Genomic DNA, 23,387 nt, shown 5'->3' on the forward strand with positions numbered 1-23,387 from the left:
AGTGTTGAAGGGCAGGTTGGATGGGGCTTGGAGCAACCTGGGCTGTTGGAGGTGTCCCTGCCCGTGCAGGGGGGTTGGGACTGGATGATCTTGAAGGTCCCTTCCAACCCAAACCATTCTATCACATATACATATGTAACCCACAAGGCTTGGAGAACTAGTTCCTGACTTGCAGTTAATGCTGCCCAAGGAAGGTGAGATCCAAGCATGATTTTTTGCTGACATTTTGCTTAGGATACACCTTACGCTGCCTAAACCCACGTTTCATGCTCAGCCTTGGCTGTGGTCTCAGCTCTCCTGGCCCCATGGCCCACGATCTGCTGCTGTAACAGCAACTGGCACCAACACGACGGGACCTCTGAGCTGCAAGAGCTGGTGTTTGTCTCTTCAGCTCTGTTTGCTGCTGACAAAAGCCAGTTGGGGGGTGTAGGGGGGTGTCTCCTGTTAATAAGCTGCACGTGCACCACAGCACTGATGTATTGATGTATTTTTAATAATTATTCTTCTTTAAAGGGCCACATATGTACTCTGTGCTAATCCGCTCGTTAGGAGAGGGCAGGGGTGCTCACCAGGGCCTGTTTCCATATTCATGGCTGGTGTGTCAGATCTTGTGCTTCCTGAAGGGGAGAGATGATGAGAATAATAAAGACTAGCTGTGCGAATTATTGTCTTCCTTGAAGTTTAGAGGATGGAGGTGCATCACTTCAGTGAAGAGAAACGAGGAGTGACAGGAAAAGCTTTTGTCAGTCGGTCCCTCTGGACAGGTGAGGCTGCTCCTCCCCTTCCCCTGCCCCCCATCACCAACCTCCTTTAGGATGGGCATGGGCAGGGACACCTCCCACCAGCCCAGGCTGCTCCAAGCCCCATCCAACCTGCCCTTCAACACTGCCAGGGATGGGGCAGCCACAGCTTCTCTAGGCAACCTGGGCCAGGGTCTCACCACCCTCACAGCAAAGAATTTCTTCCTCAGATCTCATCTCAATCTCACCTCTTCCAGTTTTATTCCATTCCCCCTTGTCCTCTCCCTCCCTGCCCTTGTCCCAAGTCCCTCCCCAGCTTTCCTGGAGCCCCTTCAGGCACTGGAAGGTGCTCTAAGGTCTCCCTGGAGCCTTCTCTTCTCCAGGCTGAACACCCCAACTCTCCCAGCCTGTCTCCAGAGCAGAGCTGCTCCAGCCCTGGGATCATCTCCGTGGCCTCCTCTGGACTCTCCAACAGCTCCATGTCCTCCCTGTGCTGGGGACCCCAGCACTGGCCCCAGCCCTGCAGGGAGTTCTCCTCAATGGTGCATTTGGATGTATATGATGTGTACATGAATATACATCAGACAGGAGCCCCAAGTGGCACAAGATGTGCAGAAAGGAGTCATGGTGGGACCCTCTCCTGGTCTCAGTCCCACAGGATTTGCCCCAGCTACAGGGGATGGAAACACTTCAGCACCCACAAGGAGCCAAGACTCTGGTTAAACAACCCTGCAAACAGAGACTTGGCAAAAAAGCATCAAATACCACAAGATTCATGATAAACTCGCCCCAACTGCCAACAACAGGAATCCCAGAGCAAGGGAAACCCTGGGACAGCCTTCCTGCCTGCACAGCCCCCCAGCAGCAACGTGTGTGTGTGTTTCAACACCCCTGTGTGCTGCAAAGCTCTTCAGCAGACGCCTCTCAGCAAGCAGGCAGGGACCCAGACCAGGAGGGCTCTGCATGGGGACATGGGGACACTGCCACAAAGCCACACAGCAGCCCCATGTCCCCCCAAAACCAGCACAGAACCCAGCACCCTCCCCTTCCAGGAAGAGGAGGTGCCATGGGTGCACATAGACATATTAAATATAGATAATATATAAAATACACATAATAAGTAGAAGGTATATATGGTACATATATATAGGTGCTCACATTTAGAAGTTTCCATTCCCCAAGAGCCTCATTTTCAGGCTTTTTCCCTACCAACACTCACTGGAGAGAGGAGCTGGGTTCTGCCCTCCCAGCAGAAACCTGCTGCTCTTGCTGCTTTTTCCTCCTCAGGTATCAAAAGGCCTTTCAGGGAAGAGCAGGATCAGTTTCCCCTCCTCTCAGCAGGGGAAATGTGAAGCTCAGGGTGAGGAAAGGCCTTGCTGGGCTGGGAACAGGGCCAGATCCCACTGCTGTTGCTGCAGCCACCAGGGTGCACAGCCTCTGTAACCCAGGACTGCCACTCCACTGCAGGAGCAGGCTGGAGATTTAGGAAAAACATCCTATAGGAGGCAATTCACTGGTTGGGAATCAAAGTCCTGCTGTTCTTGGCTTTATAAACCCAGGCACAAAGGACACACAAACCCAGGCATTTGCCAAACTCCTGTTTTTCACAATGCCTGACAACCCGTTGGAGGTTGGTGGTCCCATTCAGACTTTTTGAAGACCCAGGAGAACATCTCAGGGGAAGCAGCACTTGGAACTGTGGCTGCTGTGCTTCCTCAGCCTGTTTCCCACTGCATCCACTGAATTCATGGCCAGCCAGGACTGGTGCTGCCAACACCAACCCCCTCCCTCTGCTCCTGAAATATTGATTGGTTTTAAAGAATTCTATCCCAGTTCCTGATGAGGCTCAGGCTGTTTCCAGCAGGGTTGGATTAGGACAAGCAAGAGAGATCAGGTCTTCAAGGATGGCCCCAGGCCACAGAGACAGGGCTGGCTCTCAACCCAAGATTTGAAATGGTCTCAGGGTATTTGTGCTTCAAGCCTGGTTTAGGAGGTGATGGTTTGTTTTTTTTTAATCCAAATATATCCTGTGAGAACATCATAAGAGTAGAAGGCCACAAACCTCCCCAGGCCTCCATCCACTTCAGAGCTTTTGGTCCCACAGCACAACCCATGGGACTCATGGCTGTATTTCATGGACACTTCTTAATACAAGGAGCTGCTGATGACCAGCCTGGAGACCAAAAGCCCGCTGGGACCTCTGAGCTGGATACTAACCCTACATCTCCAGAAATGAATAGGATGCAGTTTCTGAGCCTAAACCCTGAAGCTGTTTGCCCAGACACAGCCCCCCATCCAGGCAAGCACTGAGAGGGGCTGCAGCCAACGCTGCTCGTGGGGTTGTGTGATGGGTGCAGTGGGGCTCAGGGTGATGTTTAGGGGCTGGGGGGGACCACAGATGCACAAAAGCCTTCGTCTCCCTCAGCCTGCTTCCCACTGCATCCACTGAATTCATGGCCAGCCAGGACTGGTGCTGCCAACACCAACCCCCTCCCTCTGCTCCTGAAATATTGATTGGTTTTAAAGAATTCTATCCCAGTTCCTGATGAGGCTCAGGCTGTTTCCAGCAGGGTTGGATTAGGACAAGCAAGAGAGATCAGGTCTTCAAGGATGGCCCCAGGCCACAGAGACAGGGCTGGCTCTCAACCCAAGATTTGAAATGGTCTCAGGGTATTTGTGCTTCAAGCCTGGTTTAGGAGGTGATGGTTTGTTTTTTTTTAATCCAAATATATCCTGTGAGAACATCATAAGAGTAGAAGGCCACAAACCTCCCCAGGCCTCCATCCACTTCAGAGCTTTTGGTCCCACAGCACAACCCATGGGACTCATGGCTGTATTTCATGGACACTTCTTAATACAAGGAGCTGCTGATGACCAGCCTGGAGACCAAAAGCCCGCTGGGACCTCTGAGCTGGATACTAACCCTACATCTCCAGAAATGAATAGGATGCAGTTTCTGAGCCTAAACCCTGAAGCTGTTTGCCCAGACACAGCCCCCCATCCAGGCAAGCACTGAGAGGGGCTGCAGCCAACGCTGCTCGTGGGGTTGTGTGATGGGTGCAGTGGGGCTCAGGGTGATGTTTAGGGGCTGGGGGGGACCACAGATGCACAAAAGCAACTTTTAATGCCAAGGAACTGAGGTGTGAACCTGCCCTTGACACAGAACGGTATTTACCAAGGGTATTTATGCCTTTGTCCCTGTGGTGCAAGAACATGGATCATGGCAGAAGAAAAAGAAGGAGAACCCCAAACATCCTCAGTAACAGAGACCAGGCCCTGCTTGAAGACCTGCATTTCCCCCAGTTTCATTAGCTCCTCAGCAACTAAAAAAACAGCTTCCCCAGGAGCCTCAAGAGGTATTTTTAGGCACAACTGCTCCAAAAATAGAAGCATCCCCACAGGAAGCTGAAAACAGCCACTGAGGAGCCACGTGCAGGTTGAGCTGTGCATGCACCAGCTGAAAGAACAACCTGCAGCTGACCCCAAAACAGGATCCCTTCAAGCAGGGACCTCAGCACCTCCCCAAACATAGGCTTGTGAAAATGATTATAAGAAAAAGAATCAGTCTTTTGTGCAGGTCTGGGTCACGTCCCACCTGATCCAGGCCAGAAGGACCATGGTTTCTGCTGGACATTGGCTGAAGGAGCAGTGAATGACACACATCAGGCAGGAGCTGCTCAGCAAAGCCTGGTGGCAGCAGGACAGCCTTGGTCCCTGGATGATGGACATGGGCCTGGAGAGGAGAAATCCTCCTGGCTGTTTGGTTCAGGTTGTGTGGCAGAACTCTTCCCCAGCTGTTGTAAATCATCAATCCAGGCATTTCAGAAGGAAAAGTGTTTTGTTTTCTTTCCTAGAAAAAACATCAGACAGGAAGGGGAAAAAAAAATAAATACATAAACCACTTTTTTCCTCCTCTCCCAACTAAAAAAAAAGAATTCCAATTTTTTGGGATGGTTTAGGTTTTTTGGAAGAGTCATTTTTCATTTACAATGGTTTTCAATTGTCTTTTCATTTAAAAAAGAGCCTCAGGCTGCAGTAAAAATGTGCAAAGGCAAGTTCTTTGGTCCTGACTCTGGCTCTTGTTTCTTCCATGAAAAAAAAATAACAACCACCAAAACTGTTTTTGGGAAGAGTTTCAGGGAAAAGCTGTTGCCTCAGGCTGGCATGATTTATTTCCCAGCTGTTGGGACATGGGATGTGTGAGACTTGTGCTCCTTGCACGGGGCTAGTTGCTGGTTTGGTGACATGTGCTTGGTTTGGGGGAATGGCTGGTGGCTGGGAAGGAGGAAAGGTGGGGGTTTTGGAAGGGGACACAGCACAGGAGACTCCACCACTGCCCTGGGCAGCCTGTTAAGAGTGCCTGACAACTCTTTGAGTGGCCTAAGTTCAGCCAAGGTCTTGAAGCCAACAAAGCAGGTAGGAATTGCATTTCTCACCTTCTGGATGCTCCCTTAGAAACTCCCACCTGGCCAGCAGCAGCTCCCTCTGCTCACAGCTTCCACCAAGACCTGCAGAAAAGCCTCCCCCAGTATGACCCCACCATCTAATGTGAAAGGCTGTCAAAACCAGTCTGGGAAAAGCCTCAGTGAACAGCAAACAAGGCAAGGAAATTCCCATCTGCAGAAAAGTTCTCCTGCCAAGGTCACACGCTGAGCAAGGGGGACAGGAGGACCATGGTGACACAGACCACCAGCAGCCCTGGGGAGAACACAGCTGCATCACTGCCAAGGGGCTTTGGGGCCAAATCATTTGAATTCTTCAGGACTGAATTAAAATTGCATGAGATTTCTGTTTTAATCACAATAATAAACAGCTGAGTGAGTCACAGCCCGAGAAAACCCAACAGCAGCCACGAGATGAACCACCTACTGCTCACGTCTGCTGGATACAGCTGGGAAGGGGTGGGAGGGCAGAGACAAAGAAAAGGCAGCACAACTAAAAAACAGGCAGTTCAGAGCCCTCCCCTGCCTTTTCCTTTTCCATTTCCATTTTCAAGGGGCTGGTTGAGGAGAGGGAAGCCGGGTTTGTAGGTGAGCAGGGCTCAGCACCACTCCAGCCCCAGGCTGCTGCACAGCTTCTGGTGCAAATCACCCTGACTTAGCAATTAAAAAAATATATTAAAAAATCCATTCCCAGCATCAGGACATCCCCGTTTGGGCTTTTTTCCAAGAAAAGCATCTCTGTATCCATTAGCTATTGTCTCCCTCTAGCGCGGGCAGGGGCTGAGCTGCTGCTCCCGGCCTGGCTGGGAACCAAGGGCTGAAGGTCTGTGGAGAACCAGGCTGGGAAAACACACCCAGAACCAGCTCTGCCTTTCTATTGAGCAACCAGCTTCCCACATGTATTTCTTTTTCTTTACATTTTATCTCAGCACGTGCTCAGAGCAGGAGGGATTTCTTAAGTGACCAGATCAGCAAGTTCAAACCTAAATTTGAGAGCAACCTGCCAGCAGCCACGTTTTCTTAGGGGCTGGAGAGGACACAGCATCCATCCCCCTTCCCACTGCTCCATCCTAACCTTTCTTCACTCTTCAAGAGAAGGGATCAGCTGGGCTTTGCAGGGGATCTCTTTACAGCTGCCTTTAACACCTCTGTACATCTCCTAAAGCAAAATCAAACCCTACACTTCAGCTTCGAAATGAAAGGTCTCGCATCCTCTCCAGGGAGGATTCCTGCCAGGAGAGCAAGGGAATGATGCTGCAAATATCTCCTCTTTAAATCAAGCACAGCAGCAGCACCTCACCCCTGCTCTGCAGGTGAGCCCACCACAATCCAGAGCCTGGAGACATGGGCAGGTTTCCATCTCCACGCTCACACCACCTTCACTCCTCCAAAGGCTGCACCCAGCAGCTCTCCAGGCACTGCCAGCTCTTCCAGGAGTGTTTCTTCCATGACAGAGGAACCATCAGCATTTGCCAAGCCACCTTTTTGATGAAAGGAGGACAACAGTTTACCTGGAGACCCCAGTGATCATTGGGACACCACCTGTGCCAAGCTCCAGCTGAGCAGTTGGAGAGGGAGGCAGGATGAACACGGCAGGTCCCCAGCTGCTCTGCCCTTGCAACACCCACCATGCTGGGGACAGACAGAGGTGACTCAACCCAGATCCACTTGTGCAACCTGACTCTCTCTCACCACCAGCTTTTCTAGGCCCTTTTAAAGGAACTGCCCCACCTGAACACCAGGAATGAGACCCACACGAGAAGGAATCCACTGGTGCCCATCTCTGCACACTCTCTTTCCCGCCACGCACAGGGCAAGAGGAGCTGCAGGAAGGTCCTGAGATCCACAGGTACTGAGAGACTTGTTACCTGCTGAGCCAGAGGATGGGAATCAGCTCCTGGTGAGCAGTCCCTGCTCTCCACTGCCCTCATCCATCAGGGGAAAGGAAAGGAACAAAAACCACAACCCAGGCCTGGCTGCATGGAGGAGCCAAAGGCCAGTATCTGATCCAGGGGAAGGTTGAGCTTCCACTGAACTGCATCCCAGCAAGCAGGTACCACAGTAGCAGCTCAGGTCTGCTCTCCAACACAACCACCACCTGCCTCCCTGCCCACATCCTTTATGAAGTGGCAGAGCTTCAAAGAAGAGCTTCTCAGCTGGGGTGGCCCTGGGGACTCTCCACAGTGGCAGGACTAGTCACAGCAACACCATGACTCCCCCAGCCCAAACTACCATCACTGAAGCCTGTGGATTATATTTATAGTTTCAAAACAGCCCAACTTGTGCAGATCTATTGAGCTGCCAGTTACCAAAAAGTGTCTAGTCATCTGCCAAAGGATCAGCCTCTGACCACAACCTGGGCAAGCAAGGAGACCCTCTCCAGGGTTCCCATTTTCCTTAGATCTGGTTGCAGGGAGTGTCCCTGGCACCAGAAATGCTTTTTACTTCAAAGCACCTATAAAACAGGCAGACAAAAGGCATCTGACTTTCTGCTCCATGAAATAACACACCCAAGGAACATGACAGTTTTCAAGGCTGCAGCTGAAGCCCACAGGAGCTTCTGTGAAGAAACAGGTTTCTCAGTTTTATCTCCTCCTCCTTGAGCTATTTCATGGTTTCAGCAGGACTTGCATCACCCAGGAAACCACTGGGTCCATGTAAGGAAGACAGTTCTTCACCTCCTGTCTGATCATGAGGGGCTGGTGGCAAAGGATCAAAATATTAACAAAAAAACCCCACAGAGGTGAGAGTGAAAAGCTCAGGGTGAGCAGTTTGAATCATTTTACTTCTGCAGTTAATTTACTTTGGCCCCCCACTGTTCTGTTGCCTTCCCTCAGATCCTCATGTCAAGTGTTATCAAAAACTTGGCAGCATCTCACCTTGCTTATTGAAGAACCTCTTGCAAAACTGAAGGGTTCCTTCAAGATGCACTTAATCACCTAAAGCAGAGGAGGGTCACCTGATCTCCCCACACCCCCAGAAGAAACCCCATCCCAAAGAGATTTGTTCCCAACGAAACACCCACCATCAAACCATCCAACCCCCCAAAACTCCTCCCACTGCAGTTCCCAAGACACCCCAGTTTGTCTCTTCAGCTTGTGCCTCCTCCTCTGCCCAGAGAAGAGTACACCAAGTTCTTGTTTCAGGGAGGGGAGAGGTGGAAGTCTCCTCCACCTTCAGCTAAAAGAAGAGAGCAGGAACACCTTGAATAATAGCATCCCTTTATTTGCTGACACCATTACAAAAACTGATTACATTAGCAACCAAAAAAAAAAAAGTTTTACTTGAGGTTGAAGTCAGAGGCAGCTAATCCCAAAAATGTAATTAAGTAAAACAGTGTACAACATCAGTATTAAAATGTTATATCCCACTGGTGACTTTACCACGTTGGAGTTTTCTGAACAAGTTTTATTGAGCAAAATAAAAGATTATGTGTTTACTGTCTCTCCAGGAATGTAAAGGTCTAATTATCCAAACAGGTTTGTTTTTATTATAAAACTAAACTCTGGAGGTGTCTACAGAGCTGGGTTTTTTCTTCTTTAAATCAGTAGTCTAACAAGGATTAGAAAAGACAAAACTCTGTTCAGTGTTTCTGACGAAGTAGAAAGGGTGAAAACATAAATAAGGCTTTAATTTGGCAAAATATAATACAATGCCTTCTGCTATCCTCAAATGAATGACTCCCCCATGACTTCATTCTGCAAGAGAAACACAAAAGGCCACGTCAGCCCAGGAGTTTCCACAGGCACTGTGCAAGCAAATCCTCACCTCAGCAGCCACTTGGCTAGCCCTGGCCCATGATGAAGCCCAGAGGAACACACAGGGGTGGAGGAGGCCAAGCCACCACCTTCCTCCCACGTGCACCAAGCCCCTCCTGTGAGCCTGGGCTCACCTCACTGAACACTGTTACCAGCCCTTAGGACCAGCTCTGCTGCCCACACTGGGTTACAGTGGCAGGAGTCTAAAAAAATACCTACATTAGGAAAAAGGTGAGTCCTGAGAAGATAGGAGAGAGTTCTGACACTCCTGGCAGCAGCACATTCACTGCCAAGGCTTTGCTGCCTCCCAGACCCCAACAGGTCACAACCCACCCACGCCAGGCTTGGCTTCAGCTTCCCAAGAAAGTTTAGTGTCTGAACTTGATCTGATCACCAGCCAACCTGGGGTCATTTAAGAAGTTGACCAGCATGAACCAGTCAGCCACAAAGGCCCAGGTTTCCAAGTTGGCTGGATCATGACATAAAAGCCTTGCTCGTGTGTCTATAACTGGGTGAAGAGCTCCTGCCAGGCCAGGGCTTCAGATATTCATGTCCCCGTGACCCCAGCCACAGCTGCCAGCTCAGTGACAGCCCAGGGGGTTACTTTAAATCCTTCACCCCAAAGCAACCAGAGCATGGAAGTGCAGACATTCTGCTCGTGCAGTTGGGATTAAAGATACAAGGCACAGGGAGCAGAAAGCTGTGGGACACGAGATAGTGGAAGGAAGGGACAGAGTTCTGTGCCCAGAGAGGGACACGGGGATGTGAGATCAGCTCACTGAAGTGTGGATCCAGAAAGGGATGAATCTGGTATGTACTAGAAGATTTTGATGAGCTGCATGCAGAAAGTCTCAGATTTTGAGACCAGATTTGTGAAATTCGAACGAGGTCACTGCATCAGGGAATTGTCAGAGTTGGAAGGGACCTCTAGAGATCACCTAGTCCAACTCCCTGCTAAAGCAGGATCACCCAGAGCACATTACCCAGGGCTGCATCCGGGCAGGTCTCGAGTATCTCCAGAGAAGGGGAACCCTCAGCCTCCCTGGGCAGCCTGTCCCAGGGCTCTGTCATCCTCTTTGTAAAGTTTTTCCTCATCTTTCAGTGGCACTTCCCATGTTCCAGCTTGTGCCCATTGCCTCTCATCCTGTCACTGGGAACTACTGAGCAGAGTCTGGCTTCATCCTCCTACACCCACCCTTTAGATACTTACAGGCATTAATAAGGTCTCCCTTCAGCCTTCTCTTCTCCAGTCTAAAGAGTCCCAGCTCTCTCAGCCTTTCCCCATAAGGGAGAAGCTCCAATCCCACCATCACTGAGCAGTGTCCTTCCTGACAGCCCCCCAGTTGAACTGGATGGCCACCAGTCACACTCACCTACTAGCTGGTAGTGTTCCCGTCCCTTTGACAGCATTTGGCTTACTGACACGAGCAGCTTCTTGAGATGACCTACATCCTGGTTAAGATTCACTGCCACATTTAGTCTTTTATCAGTCAATTCCTGGAAGAAAGAGGAAAAAAGAAAAATCATTAAAACCTCATTTACAATCTAACCACCAAGCAAGCCTAGAATTAGATCCTCCATATAAAATTACAACTCCTTGGGCAGATGAGAACAATTCCTGCAAGTCAGAGGGTTATGGCCACATTTAGAGAGAACACAGTTCCAAGTCCAGAAGCTGTTTCCTGCTCCAGGGAATTACCTGCACGCTGGACACCACCAAGAGCTTCACTGACCTCTGGCTCTCACTCTCCCTGCCCAAGGCTCCACTTACTTGCTGCAGGAATTGTGCTGCAAGCACAGCTGATCCAGCCTCAGAAGCTCTTGACCCTCATCCTCATGAGCCTGGCTGAAAAGCTAAGCATGGTGATGGTACACCCAGCAGGAAGGTGACTTCTGACCCCCACAGCTGTAACAGCAAAGCTGCAGGACCACCAAGGGCTTGGTATGTACAAGGATCCACGGGATGGTGCCCTCAGCAGCATGTAATACCCAAGCACAAGGCAGCTCCAGCTGTGAAGCTATTAGAAACAGCTGGCTGGTGATACCTTTCCCCACCAACACAGCAGCACTGGAGCTTCTGTTCAGGCTGCTGCCCACCAGCTATCCCACAGGTTCACCCTCTGCTCCCAGCCCCTGGGAAAGCCTTCTTGCCAGTGACACCTAGACCAGGGTGGGGACTTGGCAAAGCAGTCCAAGCACCAGTCAACAGGGAGAACAGGAAAAAAAGCTACCAAGAGTTCTTGTGAGACTGACCCCCCTGTAGAGCAGCTCTGCTCTGGAGCCAGGCTGGGAGAGTTGGGGTGTTCAGCCTGGAGAAGAGAAGGCTCCAGGGAGACCTTAGAGCAGCTTCCAGTGCCTGAAGGGGCTCCAGGAAAGCTGAGGACAGGCTTGGGACAAGGGCAGGGATGCATGGGATGAGATATAATGGTTTAAACTGGAAGAGGGGAGACTTAGATGAGATCTGAGGAAGAAATTCTTTGCTGTGAGGGTGGTGAGACCCTGGCCCAGGTTGCCCAGAGAAGCTGTGGCTGCCCCATCCCTGGCAGTGTTGAAGGGCAGGCTGGATGGGGCTTGGAGCAACCTGGTCTGGTGTCCCTGCCCATTGAAGTGGGGTTGCAACTCCATGATCTTTAAGTTCCCCTCCAACCCAAACCAGTCTGTAATTCTAAAAGTGGTTTCCTGTGCTGAAATAAAAACGCCGATCTTGCTTTTTTAAAAGGAAAGAGCTTTTTTTCAGGAGTTAAATGGTTTCTTAATAGGAAGTGTCATAACTCAAAATGGACTCTTCCCTCTTGCCTGCCCTCCTCCCCCCAGTCAGCCTTGCTGAGCTAACAGTGATATAATCCCTGCTTTATTACCTTTATTGATTATCTCCACCAGAGACATGCAAAGAACTCCACATCTAAAACCACACGTTACTACTCCTTATTCAGCTCCTGACACAGACGTGCAGATAACCTGTAGCAGAGCTTTCCTTTGCCATTGAACAGCTAAAAATCAGCAGCTCTACCCTGGTTTCAGCCACACAAATCTACTCAATTTTTACCAGAAGCACCAAGGTGCTTCCACGCGCTTGGCGTCGGCTCTGCTCCAGTGGAAAGTGGTTTTTGCTAACAGAACGAGACTGATGCATCAATGCTGCTGCAAATCTCTCCCTAGAGTTTCAGGGAAATTAGAGTGAGTTCAGGGAGGGCCACTTTCCCAGCTCCCATTTGGCTGGAAATGCTGCTAGACTTGCTGCAACACTGAGCAAGCAGTAAATCAAACTCAAGCACCTGCACCATTACAGGAACGACTGGGCTCAGGCAGGAGAACAAAGCAATAGATGGTAAAGCTCCTACTTGAATGCAACTGGTAAACATTTTTCTACTTAAAAGAAAAAAAAAATCACTGGGAAACTCTGTTAAGGTAGCCTTTAACTATTTTGCCCTTATTTTAATAAGGAGGGAAGTCAGGTGTGTCAAGAGCAAGGTTTCGCTCGGCCGTCTCATACAGGCTGCTGGAAGTGCAGAGGGAAAAGGAATTAGCATCCCAGGAAATGAAGGAAGGGCAGTGCTGGCTGTGAGAGGGGCATGGGCACCCGTGTAGAAACCACCATGAGCAGAAGCAACAAAGGAGCCTTTCCATCTCCTCCCAGCCCTCCAGGAAAAGCTCTTCTCTCCCTTACTTGCTTCCTCTCCCTTCTGTTTCATGGCTTCACTAACCTCAGGGTGTGTTTACTCAAGTTACAGACACATCCCCAACCCTCCCAGAGCCAGTCCTGACCAGTTCCCAAAGGATTTGGGCTCAACAGTCATCCTGCAGCTTCTGCTAACCCAGGAGTGGCCTTATGCAGCCATCCCTGCCCCATGCTCTCCATGATTCAGGGGGAAAAAGTGTCTTGGGGATACAGGAATGAAGAGAGGAAGAAGATAGTGGTGGGGAAACCCTGAGATAACAGACCCAGTAGCTAAGACAGGTTTGACATGCACAGCATTTCCAGATTTCAATGTTGAAATGTTTTATACTGAGACTTAGGGAGGGGAAAGCACATTAGATTTCATATAAACCTCAAAATAAGTTTACTGCCTAAGCAAGCTGCTGAATATAAATGACTTCCTTAAAGCAGCCTGGGAAGCAGCCTTCAGTCATCATCCAGCCCCACAAGTGACAGGGAAGCTGATTAGAAAAACCAAATGACTCTATTTTTAAAAAAGGAGTCTTAAGAAAACACACAGAATGTGTTTGAGGGTTTACACAAGCATCATTTCTCAATTTTGTGGGTTAGTTCCAGCACCCAGAAGGAACAAACATGCTCAGTTTTGAGCATGTGTTTTCAGGTCCTTCTTAAAAAAAAAAAAGAGAGGCTGTTGCTAGGTGGAAGTGGCTGGAAGACTTTCTTTTTTAGTCTGAGAGCTATTTTAAGCTGGGTTTTTAGGCTTCTGGGGAGACAGCATTTTTTTTTCCCCTCAAAGAAAAAAGCAACAAAGAGGGCTTGGGGAAGAAGATAATGTTCTATTTCCAGCCTCTGCCAATGGCTGCCTATCAAGAAGGCTGTTTAGACAATTAACATCTTTTTACTAATGGAGGCTTAATTAGAGGTTTATTAGGACTGTTTTTCCACACTCCTCTTCAGAATGAAGTGATGGATATTCTACAGGAAGCCTGGAGAGGTTTCCAGAGTTGTGCCCATGAAGCTGCAGCAGAGCAAGGCATGAGCCAGAGGGGTTACACCAGTTGAGGCTAAAGCAATTAAATCCAATTCTCATCCTAGGGCCACCACAGGGCACAACTAATGACATCTGGCTCAGGAGGGCTCCAGTGTCACCAGCTACAGAATGGCAGAGCTGACAGCATCACTGTTCTGATGTACCACCTGGATTCTACTGCTACTGTGTCCTGGGCTGCATCCCCAGCAGTGTGTCCAGCAGAGCCAGGGAAGAGATTCTCCCCTTTTGCTCTGCTCTGGTGAGACCCCCTGCAGGGCTGGGGCCAGTGATGGAGCCCCTAACACAAGAAGGACATGGGGCTGTTGGAGACAGTCTGGAGACAGGCTGAGAGAGACACTGGCTCAGGTTGCCCAGAAAAGCTGTGGCTGCCCCATCCCTGGGAATGTTCAAGGGCAGGTTAGATGGGACTTGGAGCAACCTGGTCTGGTGAGAGGTGTCCCTGCCCATGCAGGGGCATTGCAATTCAATGATCTTCAAGGTCCCTTCCAATACAAACCAGTCTGGGATTCTATGATAAGCCATAAAGGCAGAGAACAAACCATGTGGTCTTGGCTTGAGGAGGGCTTTTCTCTAGCTTGCTGCAGATGGGGACACAGAGCACCCAAGTGTCACCATCACTGACTGGTGTCCAACACAGGAGAGGGCTTGTCAGGCCTTCCACCCCTCCCATGATACCAGCTCACAGGGCTGGGCCACCCCTGGTCTCACAGGCCCAGCTGCATCTCTGGCTCAGACACAGTGAGCCCACAACACAAGGGTCGATCAGCATCCAGGAGTGATCACACTGGAAAAGCCATTTCATTTCTGCTAATGACTGCAAAGACTTTTCTACAGCATTCCTCAGAGGACTCCTAGGCTTCCTCTTGCAGCTGATGAAGCTACTTTCAGCAGCTAAAAGGAGTCAATAGCAATTATTTGTCCTACCAGCAACTGCTCCTCTCTCCCGTTCAAACAGCAGCATTTCCTTCTACTCTATCCATTGGAAGCAAATGGGTAATGAGTTCCATTGACACCACTTAACTGTGTAAAACGTGCTGGGAAGGCACCTCCTTTAGCCTTCCCCTTGCCAAGTGCCTTCTGGAAAGCTGTTCTGAAGCTATTCTGAAAATGGTGTGAAAGGTCTTGTTTCTGGAGCTGTGGAAACCCAGTTACAAAGCCACGACTCAGCCACTGGTAGTGGTGGTGTCTTTTTAGGGCCAGCACTCTGAGCACCACCACACAAGCACTTCAGCAACCACCTGTGTTTATGCTGACCCACCTGCACACATGGAAACAAGCCACTCCAGAGCCCACCCAACCCCAGCCCCTGCAACTGCAACACCAGAGGACAGAAACTCTCCACCAGGCTGGAGTCTCCCACCCACAGCACCAGGCAGTGCTCAAGCCTGTTGCTTACTGAAGCTCAGGCTAGGAAGACTTTGCTGCTGGGCCAAGTCAAGGTCAGCACAAATTCCCAGGACCAGCTGAAGTTGAATTCTGGCACCTACCAGTGGCTAAGGACAGACTCTGCCTTGGTGTTACAGGGCATGTAAGTACCTTCCTTCTTTGGCATTACAGAAGCTGGCAAGTGCCAACCCAGCAGCATTTTAAGCTCATTTAGTTATCAGCAGATTCATTTTCAGCCTCCCTTCTTGAAGGGATAAGTCTGGGTATCTTCCCACTTTCAGCCAAACCAAACTGGCCACCCACTGGGTGCCCAGATCTCACATTCAGAATCTCTCTCCTTTTCCTTGCAAATTGGAGCTGTAGGAAAGAAGTCAGGATCCAGACAGCAGCAGAACTCCCAATGCAACCTTGGGAGACAGCTCTAGGAGAACTTGGTAGGACAGGAAGTTTCATCAAGCCTTGATTTACCATCAGCAGCTCAAGCTCCTGTTCCTTTGCTGGACCTCAATTCCCAAAGCTCCTACTTTGCATGAGATTTGCATTGCCCCTGGGCACAGGCTCACCAGAAACACTCACCGACTCTGTGCAAACGTCGCTGTTTTCAATAACATTGGCATCCCCAACAACCTTCCCAATTTCCCTCTCAAGAGATGCCAAAGACTCCTGAGCCTGTAGGGGAGGGGAAAAAAAAAGAATACAAAAAAAACACACCACAAGGAAGAACAACAATTAGCACAGGCTGGGAAGCAAACCCCATCTCCCCAAGAGCACTAGAGACACAGGAAATCAGTGTTCAAGAGGAAATGTGTTTTATGCCAGATTTGCTCAGGAGACCAACACATCTGCCAAGATTGACATGTCTCCTTACAATCAGCACTCTGTGTGTCAGCCTGCCTGCATTTGAGAGCAATTCTACAGGGAAGCTTTAATAGTCTCATGTCAAGTTATTAAGTAAAAAATGTGCAGTAGAATTTTTTTGTGCAAGAGCGGCAGTGCAGGCAGGTCTCCACAAGCCTCATTACAGGCCTGCATTTATGTAGGAGATACCATGAACCATGGACATCAGCACAGCTCACTTCCTGTGGCAACATCCCATCTATTTGTCCTGAGCAAAACGTTTCAAACACCTTATTGCTGCAAATCTCCTTGGTATTCTGATCTCCTAGCAGTGCTTTCATGATCATCTGTCCCAGGACGTGCCCCACCAACAGCTCTCCCCACTCCAGTCCTGCAGGAAAGCAGCCCCATTTCCCTACTATGCATCTCCCACAAAAGGAACAAGGTGTTCTGCAGTCTGCAGCCAGAGCTCAGCCATTCTGCAGGCTATTCTTATCTCCATCAATTCTCCTGTGAGAGGTTCATTTCTGGGGTGACAGACAGCACTGAGACCTGTCATGCTTCAAGATTTCCCACCCCGACCCCTCTTGCAAGACCAGCCATTGAGGATGAGCAGCAGCAACCCACCTGCTTGTCCCACCAGAGCTGCCTTCCAAGATTTGCAGTCTAACCCTGGGTTAGAGCTGATTTGTATCCATGTGCAAAGGGGCAGATGGCTTGTAAACCAACTTGTAACCCCCTGCTATTTGTGACTGGATTTAAAAGCTTCAGGCTGTGGTGTGGGTGTAGGGCTGTGGGATGGGCTTTTTGAGAGGCTGGGCTGCTTTAAATAAAGAATTACTTTGTCAGCCCCAAATTACCACTTGTTCCCACTAGCATAAAATTATCATGAACAAGAGACTCTTTCAAGAAGGATAATTAAACAGAGCTGTTAGTTGCATTTTTACCATTTCAACAGACATGTAGGTATCTTGCATGAGCTCTTACACCAAATCCAGGTCACTTGGAGAAGCAGTGAGTGGAATAAGACACCCCACCAGGCAGGCAGTCTGCTCAGGCAGCTCAAATAATCACATTCTCCAGCACTGCAAAGCTACACATCTCAAAGGGTTTCAATAACCTTTAGATCTGCAACTGTTAAGGGTCTCTGCTTACCTTGGGCAAGTCCCCAGCTACCTTCTGTCTCTCATTTTGATCAACTTTGAGTTTTGATAGTGTTTCATTGAGCTGCGTTTTCAGCTGCAAAACAGTAACAAAGACAATCAGTTCCCCTCACACACATACAGAGATTTCATCTGATTTCATCTGTCTGTCCCATGGATTAACCCAGTGCACACTGACTGCACAGGGAGAAAGGATTACCAATCATTATTGCACACACTGGATTAGTCAACATGTATGATGAGGTTTATAGGGACAGTCAAGGGAGAGAGACTCCATCTGTGAAGATAAATGTAAAGAATGGAAACTACAGAAGAAAAGACATGGTTGGCATCAGCTTCATTACAACTGATTTTCAACTTTTCAATTGTATTGCCAGGAGGAATATTAGCAATACTGACAGGACATAAGCCTCTCCAGCACTCTCATCACAGAATTCAGCCCAGCCTTCAACTTAATTCACAGCAAATATGCAAAAATGTAGATTGTCATCTTCCTAATTCAGGCTAAACAGTCACTTTGCTGAAACTAAAAAGCTCTACTTGTCATCTTAATAAAGCCCCACTTGCTACAACTATGTTGACTTAACCAGTCTGTTAATGTCACATCCAGGCATGAATCACTGCCAGGCGTGTATTAAATTGTTGATTGTGTTTAGATTCAGTCCAAAAAGTGAAACTGTTTCAGTCAAGAGGGATAAGTACTTTATACTGGCTGCCCTTCCAGAAGAGATAAACATTTTTTGAAGAATCTTTCACCTCAAAACAGCAAACAGAACTAGGCACAGCACTTAAGGCTTGAGCCTCAAACAGGAGTGCTAACAAGAAGCTCGAGTGCCAATTTTGTTGGATTTGTGCCTCTGGACTATGCTGTGCTAATGTTCACTACTGCTGTCAGTCTTCTTGGGAGCCAGCAGGGAATTAAAGAAGTGAACAACAGGCTACTCAAAGCCCATGAATTCTCACCAAATCCAAACCTACACATGATATTTGTCTCACCCTTTGGAACACCTGGACTGGTAGATGCTCTTTTGCTACATTTTGGGGAAGCACTGCTGAGCTCCTCTGCAGTTTCAGCTTCTCTCCTTGCTCACCTTATAAGTCACGTGGAAACACATTTTAAAATCCCCTCATTTCTATTCCTCAGCCTCCTGCAAGAAGCTCTCTCATACACTGGACAGCATTCTTGAGCCACATGCCCCACAGTAGCTGTTTACCACCTTCTCACGCACCTACCAGCACAGTATCATCAGACTGCAGAGTCAAGCTGAGCAGGGAGCTCAGCTTTTTAAGCTTATGTTGTTACAGACATAATAAATGGTTGCTTCTTATATTCCAGGAGTCTGTGTTTACTGATTGACTCCAAGATATCCATTCAATTCCCATTTCCCTTGCTTTCAATCCGAGAGGCTTCGGTTGCCAAGGCAGGATGCTAATCAATGCTACACTAGACTTGCCAAGCACACTATTAACTTCAGCAGATTGTTATTGCAGAGTTGTGTTAAGGGTTTTTTAAAAAATCAACTATTTCAACCCAGCAGCAGCCTGGTGAGATCAGCAGCTCAGCCTGCAGTGACAGGTTGTCCCATCAACTACTCAAAAAACCCAAAGATATGGTTAGAGAGTCAACCTTCCCCAGTTCTGGCTCAAAAGCAAGAGAGCACTGTTCAAACGTAAGCAGAGGAAGGATCTGACTGCTCCTGCAGCCTTAAACATGTCACTGAAACAAGTGAGAAGGGAAAGGGCTCAAACTGGAAAAACATGCATCTTTGGGTCTATAGGTCTGGCCTCGGTTCATCTACCTCCTTCTTGAGAAAAGCTGGTATAGAAGCATTGCTGGCTGGAGAGCACTGCTAGCCAAACACCCTGCATGCATAAAGCCAGCACAGCTCTCCAGCCACATCTGGATGCCAGGTGCTAGATGGCTGGATACTCACACTTCATCTAACATTGGTTCTGGCCAATTTCTGTACATAGAGAGGAGGATGAAAAAGGCTCTGCACAGGCAGAGCACAGATACAAGAGCTGCATCCTCAAAAACTTGATTATTCACTGGTTGCTTTTTTCCCCCCAAGTTAAACTGATAGAGCACAACTTCTGTTGCTCAAAGGACATTACATTTGCAGGTGAGGGTGTCTGTCAAACATTGATTCTCAAGAAGTTTCAGGAATGAAAAGTCTTACAGACTTCAGCAAAAGTCTTAAGAACCAGACATGCTATTGTTAGGAGCAGAGAAAGAGACAAATTGTAAAAGTCAAGACTACATAAATGATTGCAATGGACAAAAATATCAAGCTGAAGAGGTTAGCAGAACAGACAGGATTTGAAATAAGTCTCCACTTGATAAGTTGTGCTGGGAGCCTGGTTTGTGCCCAGCGGAGAACAAGCTTCTTACCAAATTTAACTCTTCATTCTGTCTTACTGCTTCAGAATATGAATCATCAAGTTTTTTCTGCAATTCAGTCAACAGATCTTTGAGCTGAAATGAAGTTTAGAGTTTTAGGATTTGTCTCCTTAGGATGCCCACTTTTCTTCTGCTCAGTTATTAGTGTGTTGCTCTACCCTAAGGTCACAAGCAAATAAGCTCCCCAGCCACAGGGGCTAAGCATTAGGTTAGTTTGCCAGCCAACTAGTAGCCAAACAAAAAGAACAATTTGGTCAGTTATGTTTACCTCTCTGACTTCTGAAACATAAGTAGAACGTTCTATTTCTGCCTTTTCTAGTTCACTTTCCAAATGTTCTCTCTCTTTTTTAAGCTAGAAACAGAAAAACAAAGTTAAAACAGATGTTCTCAATGCCTTCTTGCAGTGTCATTCTCTTGATTTATTATTAACAATTAATTTCTATCAAATACTCCCTGACATTTAGAGAGCATTTCAAATCCAGTGATTGCACAGATTTAAACTGTTACATTTCAAAGAGATAACAGGAAAAAGCATCAAGCCCAAGATCATCAACAAGCAGTAAACTGCTCAGTCTCAAAGGAAAGAGCCCCAGTGGGTGAGTACAGAAGTAAAAAAATAAGACAATATCCAGTACCCAGCTTCTCTGGGCCAAAAGATTCAATTTTAACTGCAGCACAGGCCACACTGCTTGGAGGAGAGAAACCCTAGGACATTCAGATTTACAGCATAAGCCTAAAATCATGTTTTGAGTAACAGAAAGCTTTAAAGAGAGGGGAAAAAAAACAAAACCTGCACGTACAGTTTCAACCTCTTTGATTTCTTCCTTTAACCTCTCTACCTCATGCTCCAAAGAGACGACTGAAGAACGCATCTGCAGTTTTCAAGAGAAGAGAAATACATCATTTAGTTGGGTTGGTCTAAGACAAACTATCCACATACACACACACAAACGTGCTTCTGCAATTTAAATATTAAAGATTAAATCACCGTGACTGACAATCAATGAAGATGCTCACTCAGATAATTCAATATACTGAGTCTCCATTAGAACACTCTTCCTACTTTCTCCCAGTGGAAGAAGATTTGGAACATCAAGCCAGATGTCCATTAGCCATAGTAAGGGAAATACCTTTCCTAGTCAGGGAAGACTGTCTCCCCCCATGTACTATATGTAGCCAAATCCAGCATATTTAGCTTTATTAGAGGCTGTGTAAGCACAGCAGACAGCAGCACATCTATAGTTCAAGATCTGACAGCATTTTATATGCCACTCAAACTAGGTGCTTATAAATCATCTATTTGCTCCAGGCTCACACTCTGGCATTCAAATTTACTAAGCAGAAGTACCTTAGAAATAATATTTTGTGAAAAAGCAGTTTGACCTACTTAAACTCTAGCTTAGGAAAGACACATAAAAGCCTCTTTTCTTACCACTTCTGTTAGCAACAGAGCCTTCCTGAAAAGGAAAGCTTTGCAGGAAATTTCAAGTGTAATTAGTTGATCATAATGGATTAAGTAGTATTTTAACAGCTTCCAAAAAATCATGATGATTATATGATACTTAAATGTTAGCACAAAGAGTCTGTATCTCTTCACAAATGGACTTTGAATAAGACAGGTGCTTAACAGAAATACAGACCAAGTTGGCAGGATCAGAGAAACATATTCCTGGGCACATTAATGGAACACATGTAGATTCCTGAATCCTTGGGTTTCTATCATATCAGCATTCATATCACCATGTGCCATTTGGCTGCCTCCTGCATCACCTGCAAGGACTGTGACACAGCCTTGCCAAAATGCTCAAAGACCTACCTGTGCTGTTCCCTTTGTTCTTCCTACTCCCAAGGTAGCAACAGGAACAGCCACACAAATATAAAGACACCACCAATTCCTCCTTTTTTTAGTTTTTTTTCAAACAGAAGATGTTCCTCAAAAAAATTAAAGGTCCTCTTAGAATGAAACTAAGTATCAGAGCACCCAAAATCCTATTGTTAAAATAAGGGATCATTCCTATTCCTATACTGCTTGCAGGCTTCACCTTTTTCATCCACTGGTCACACCACATCAAACCAGGCAGCCAGGGCTGTTCTACACCTGCCTTCACAGGGCTCAAACACCCTCTGACTTCAAGCACAACCTGCCTGGCCAGCACGAAAAGCAGATCTTCAGACACACCTGTTGAAGTTCCTTCTGTGATTCTTCAAGTTTTATCTTCCATTTGCTTTCTTCCTCTTCCACACTCCTCTGTAGCCTTTGTAAAATCCCTTCCTAAGAAGAGAGCAGTGTTTGAAAGCTTACAGCAGCAGAAAGGCAGCTGACATCGAGGGGCAGTGGGGTCCTGCTTACCGTCTCCGCCAGAACTGATTTGTATTTCTCACACTCCAGCTGCAGCAGTATGTGCATCTCCTCAGCCTCCTTCAACTTCTGCTCCATAGCCTGGCAAAGGAGAGAAGAAACCAGAAGAGTCACGTGTCTCAGCTGACAGATTTGAGTTCTATTCTTTATCTTATTTCAAGCAGCACGATGGTATCATTTACAGCAGCAGGTCTTTCTTTCCAACCCCATGAGGGGACATCAACCACAAGTGCAATGTCCACCCACAGCCCTCAGTGTTCACTCACAACCTTCATGTGAGTAACTGCAGTAAACTCAAAGCTACCTGAAAAAGCAATTAATTGCAAAAGGGACCTGGGAACTGCCACTTCATAAAACAATTCCACAAGGTCCTCTTCAAAGATGCAAATACACTTCCGAATTACAAGATGTGAATACCTACAAAAGAATTTTCTTGCCACCCAATTTAAATTCCACAATCCAAGGCACAATTTGCAAGATTTATACCAGAAACCACCGTAAGCCACACGTGAGGAAGCTGTCCATCATTTGGCCTACCTTGACATCTTCAGATCCTGATGCCTCTCTCAAATATTCTTTAGCCATCTTTTCAAACCCACATATCCATTCGCTGTGGCTCTGCTGGGAAACGCATTCGGTTAAAGTTAAAAATAACTTCCAAGAAATTTCCCTTCAGGACATTTGCCTCCCAACTGCAGGCTTCCTGAGCACTGTTTCAGTCCCCGAGCTCCCCAGAGCTGACACACAGCCTGGCAGCAGTTGCTCAGCTGGTAGCACAGGCAGAGCAGAGCTGACAGTCGGCGGGCAGCAATCCAGGAGCACGAGGTTATGAGACACAGCTCATGGAGGCCTGGAAGTGCTGAAATACAACTGGGTGGCAGAGCTCCCTGCAAGTGGCAGGGCTCTAGGAGAAGTATTGGAAGACTTAAAGGTATCTTCTCCAAAATCCCTCAGCAGTTCAAGCAGACACTTGCTATGTAATTCTAGGGACCTCCCTAGGAAGACTGAAACCTTGCAGAAACAGCCTTTTTTTTTTTTTAAAGACTATTTCTAGGTCATCAGGAGACTTTAGCACATTTGAGAATACATTTCAATATGAATATTCAAAAGCTCCAGACGTCTCAAATCTAATGCAGACCCCATTTTTCCAGCCTCACTTCACATCATTCACACAACCTAAACAACACAAACCCAGCACACTTGCCTCTCAACTAACTGAAAGCCAACAAAAATGTACAACTGGAAATGGGTGGTTTTCAAAAGGAACTTTGGGAAGAAACACAACCCACCCCACCCCCCAGAATTGTATTAACTGGCACTGAGGCAGTACAGCCCCCCTGGGGAGGGTGGGCAGCCATCTCCTGCACAGCAGCCAGGGACCAGGGGACCCCATCTGCAAGCAAACATGCAGCAGACCTTATCCACCCCTGAAAATGAACTCTGTTAGACACAAGGTAACACAGGCAGATGAAACAGATGTTGGAGTAGTAGGAAAAAAAACAAACAAGATCTTTGTTTAACACTTTTTATGAAGCAATCATCTGCAGCTTTGCCTCTTTGCTGGTATTACCAGCAGAAGACATGTCCCACCA

At 47.7% G+C, this 23,387-nt stretch overlaps 1 protein-coding gene across 1 annotated transcript in view; it reads right to left on the minus strand.

Moving 5' to 3' along the window:
* Positions 1-8,391: 8,391 nt before the first annotated feature.
* Positions 8,392-23,387, minus strand: part of KTN1 (kinectin 1 (kinesin receptor)) — a 54,248-nt gene continuing 39,252 nt past the window's right edge. The window contains 10 exon segments of the mRNA XM_009996449.1: positions 8,392-8,880; positions 10,314-10,437; positions 15,612-15,704; positions 17,028-17,111; positions 19,428-19,511; positions 19,705-19,788; positions 20,237-20,308; positions 21,616-21,708; positions 21,787-21,876; positions 22,333-22,413. Coding sequence (XP_009994751.1) covers positions 8,876-8,880; positions 10,314-10,437; positions 15,612-15,704; positions 17,028-17,111; positions 19,428-19,511; positions 19,705-19,788; positions 20,237-20,308; positions 21,616-21,708; positions 21,787-21,876; positions 22,333-22,413 — 810 coding nt within the window. The 3' untranslated portion in view covers positions 8,392-8,875.

This window comes from Chaetura pelagica, unplaced genomic scaffold (assembly GCF_000747805.2).
Source record: "Chaetura pelagica isolate M959 unplaced genomic scaffold, ChaPel_1.0 scaffold274, whole genome shotgun sequence".
In the NCBI taxonomy this organism is placed as follows: Eukaryota; Metazoa; Chordata; class Aves; order Apodiformes; family Apodidae; genus Chaetura; species Chaetura pelagica.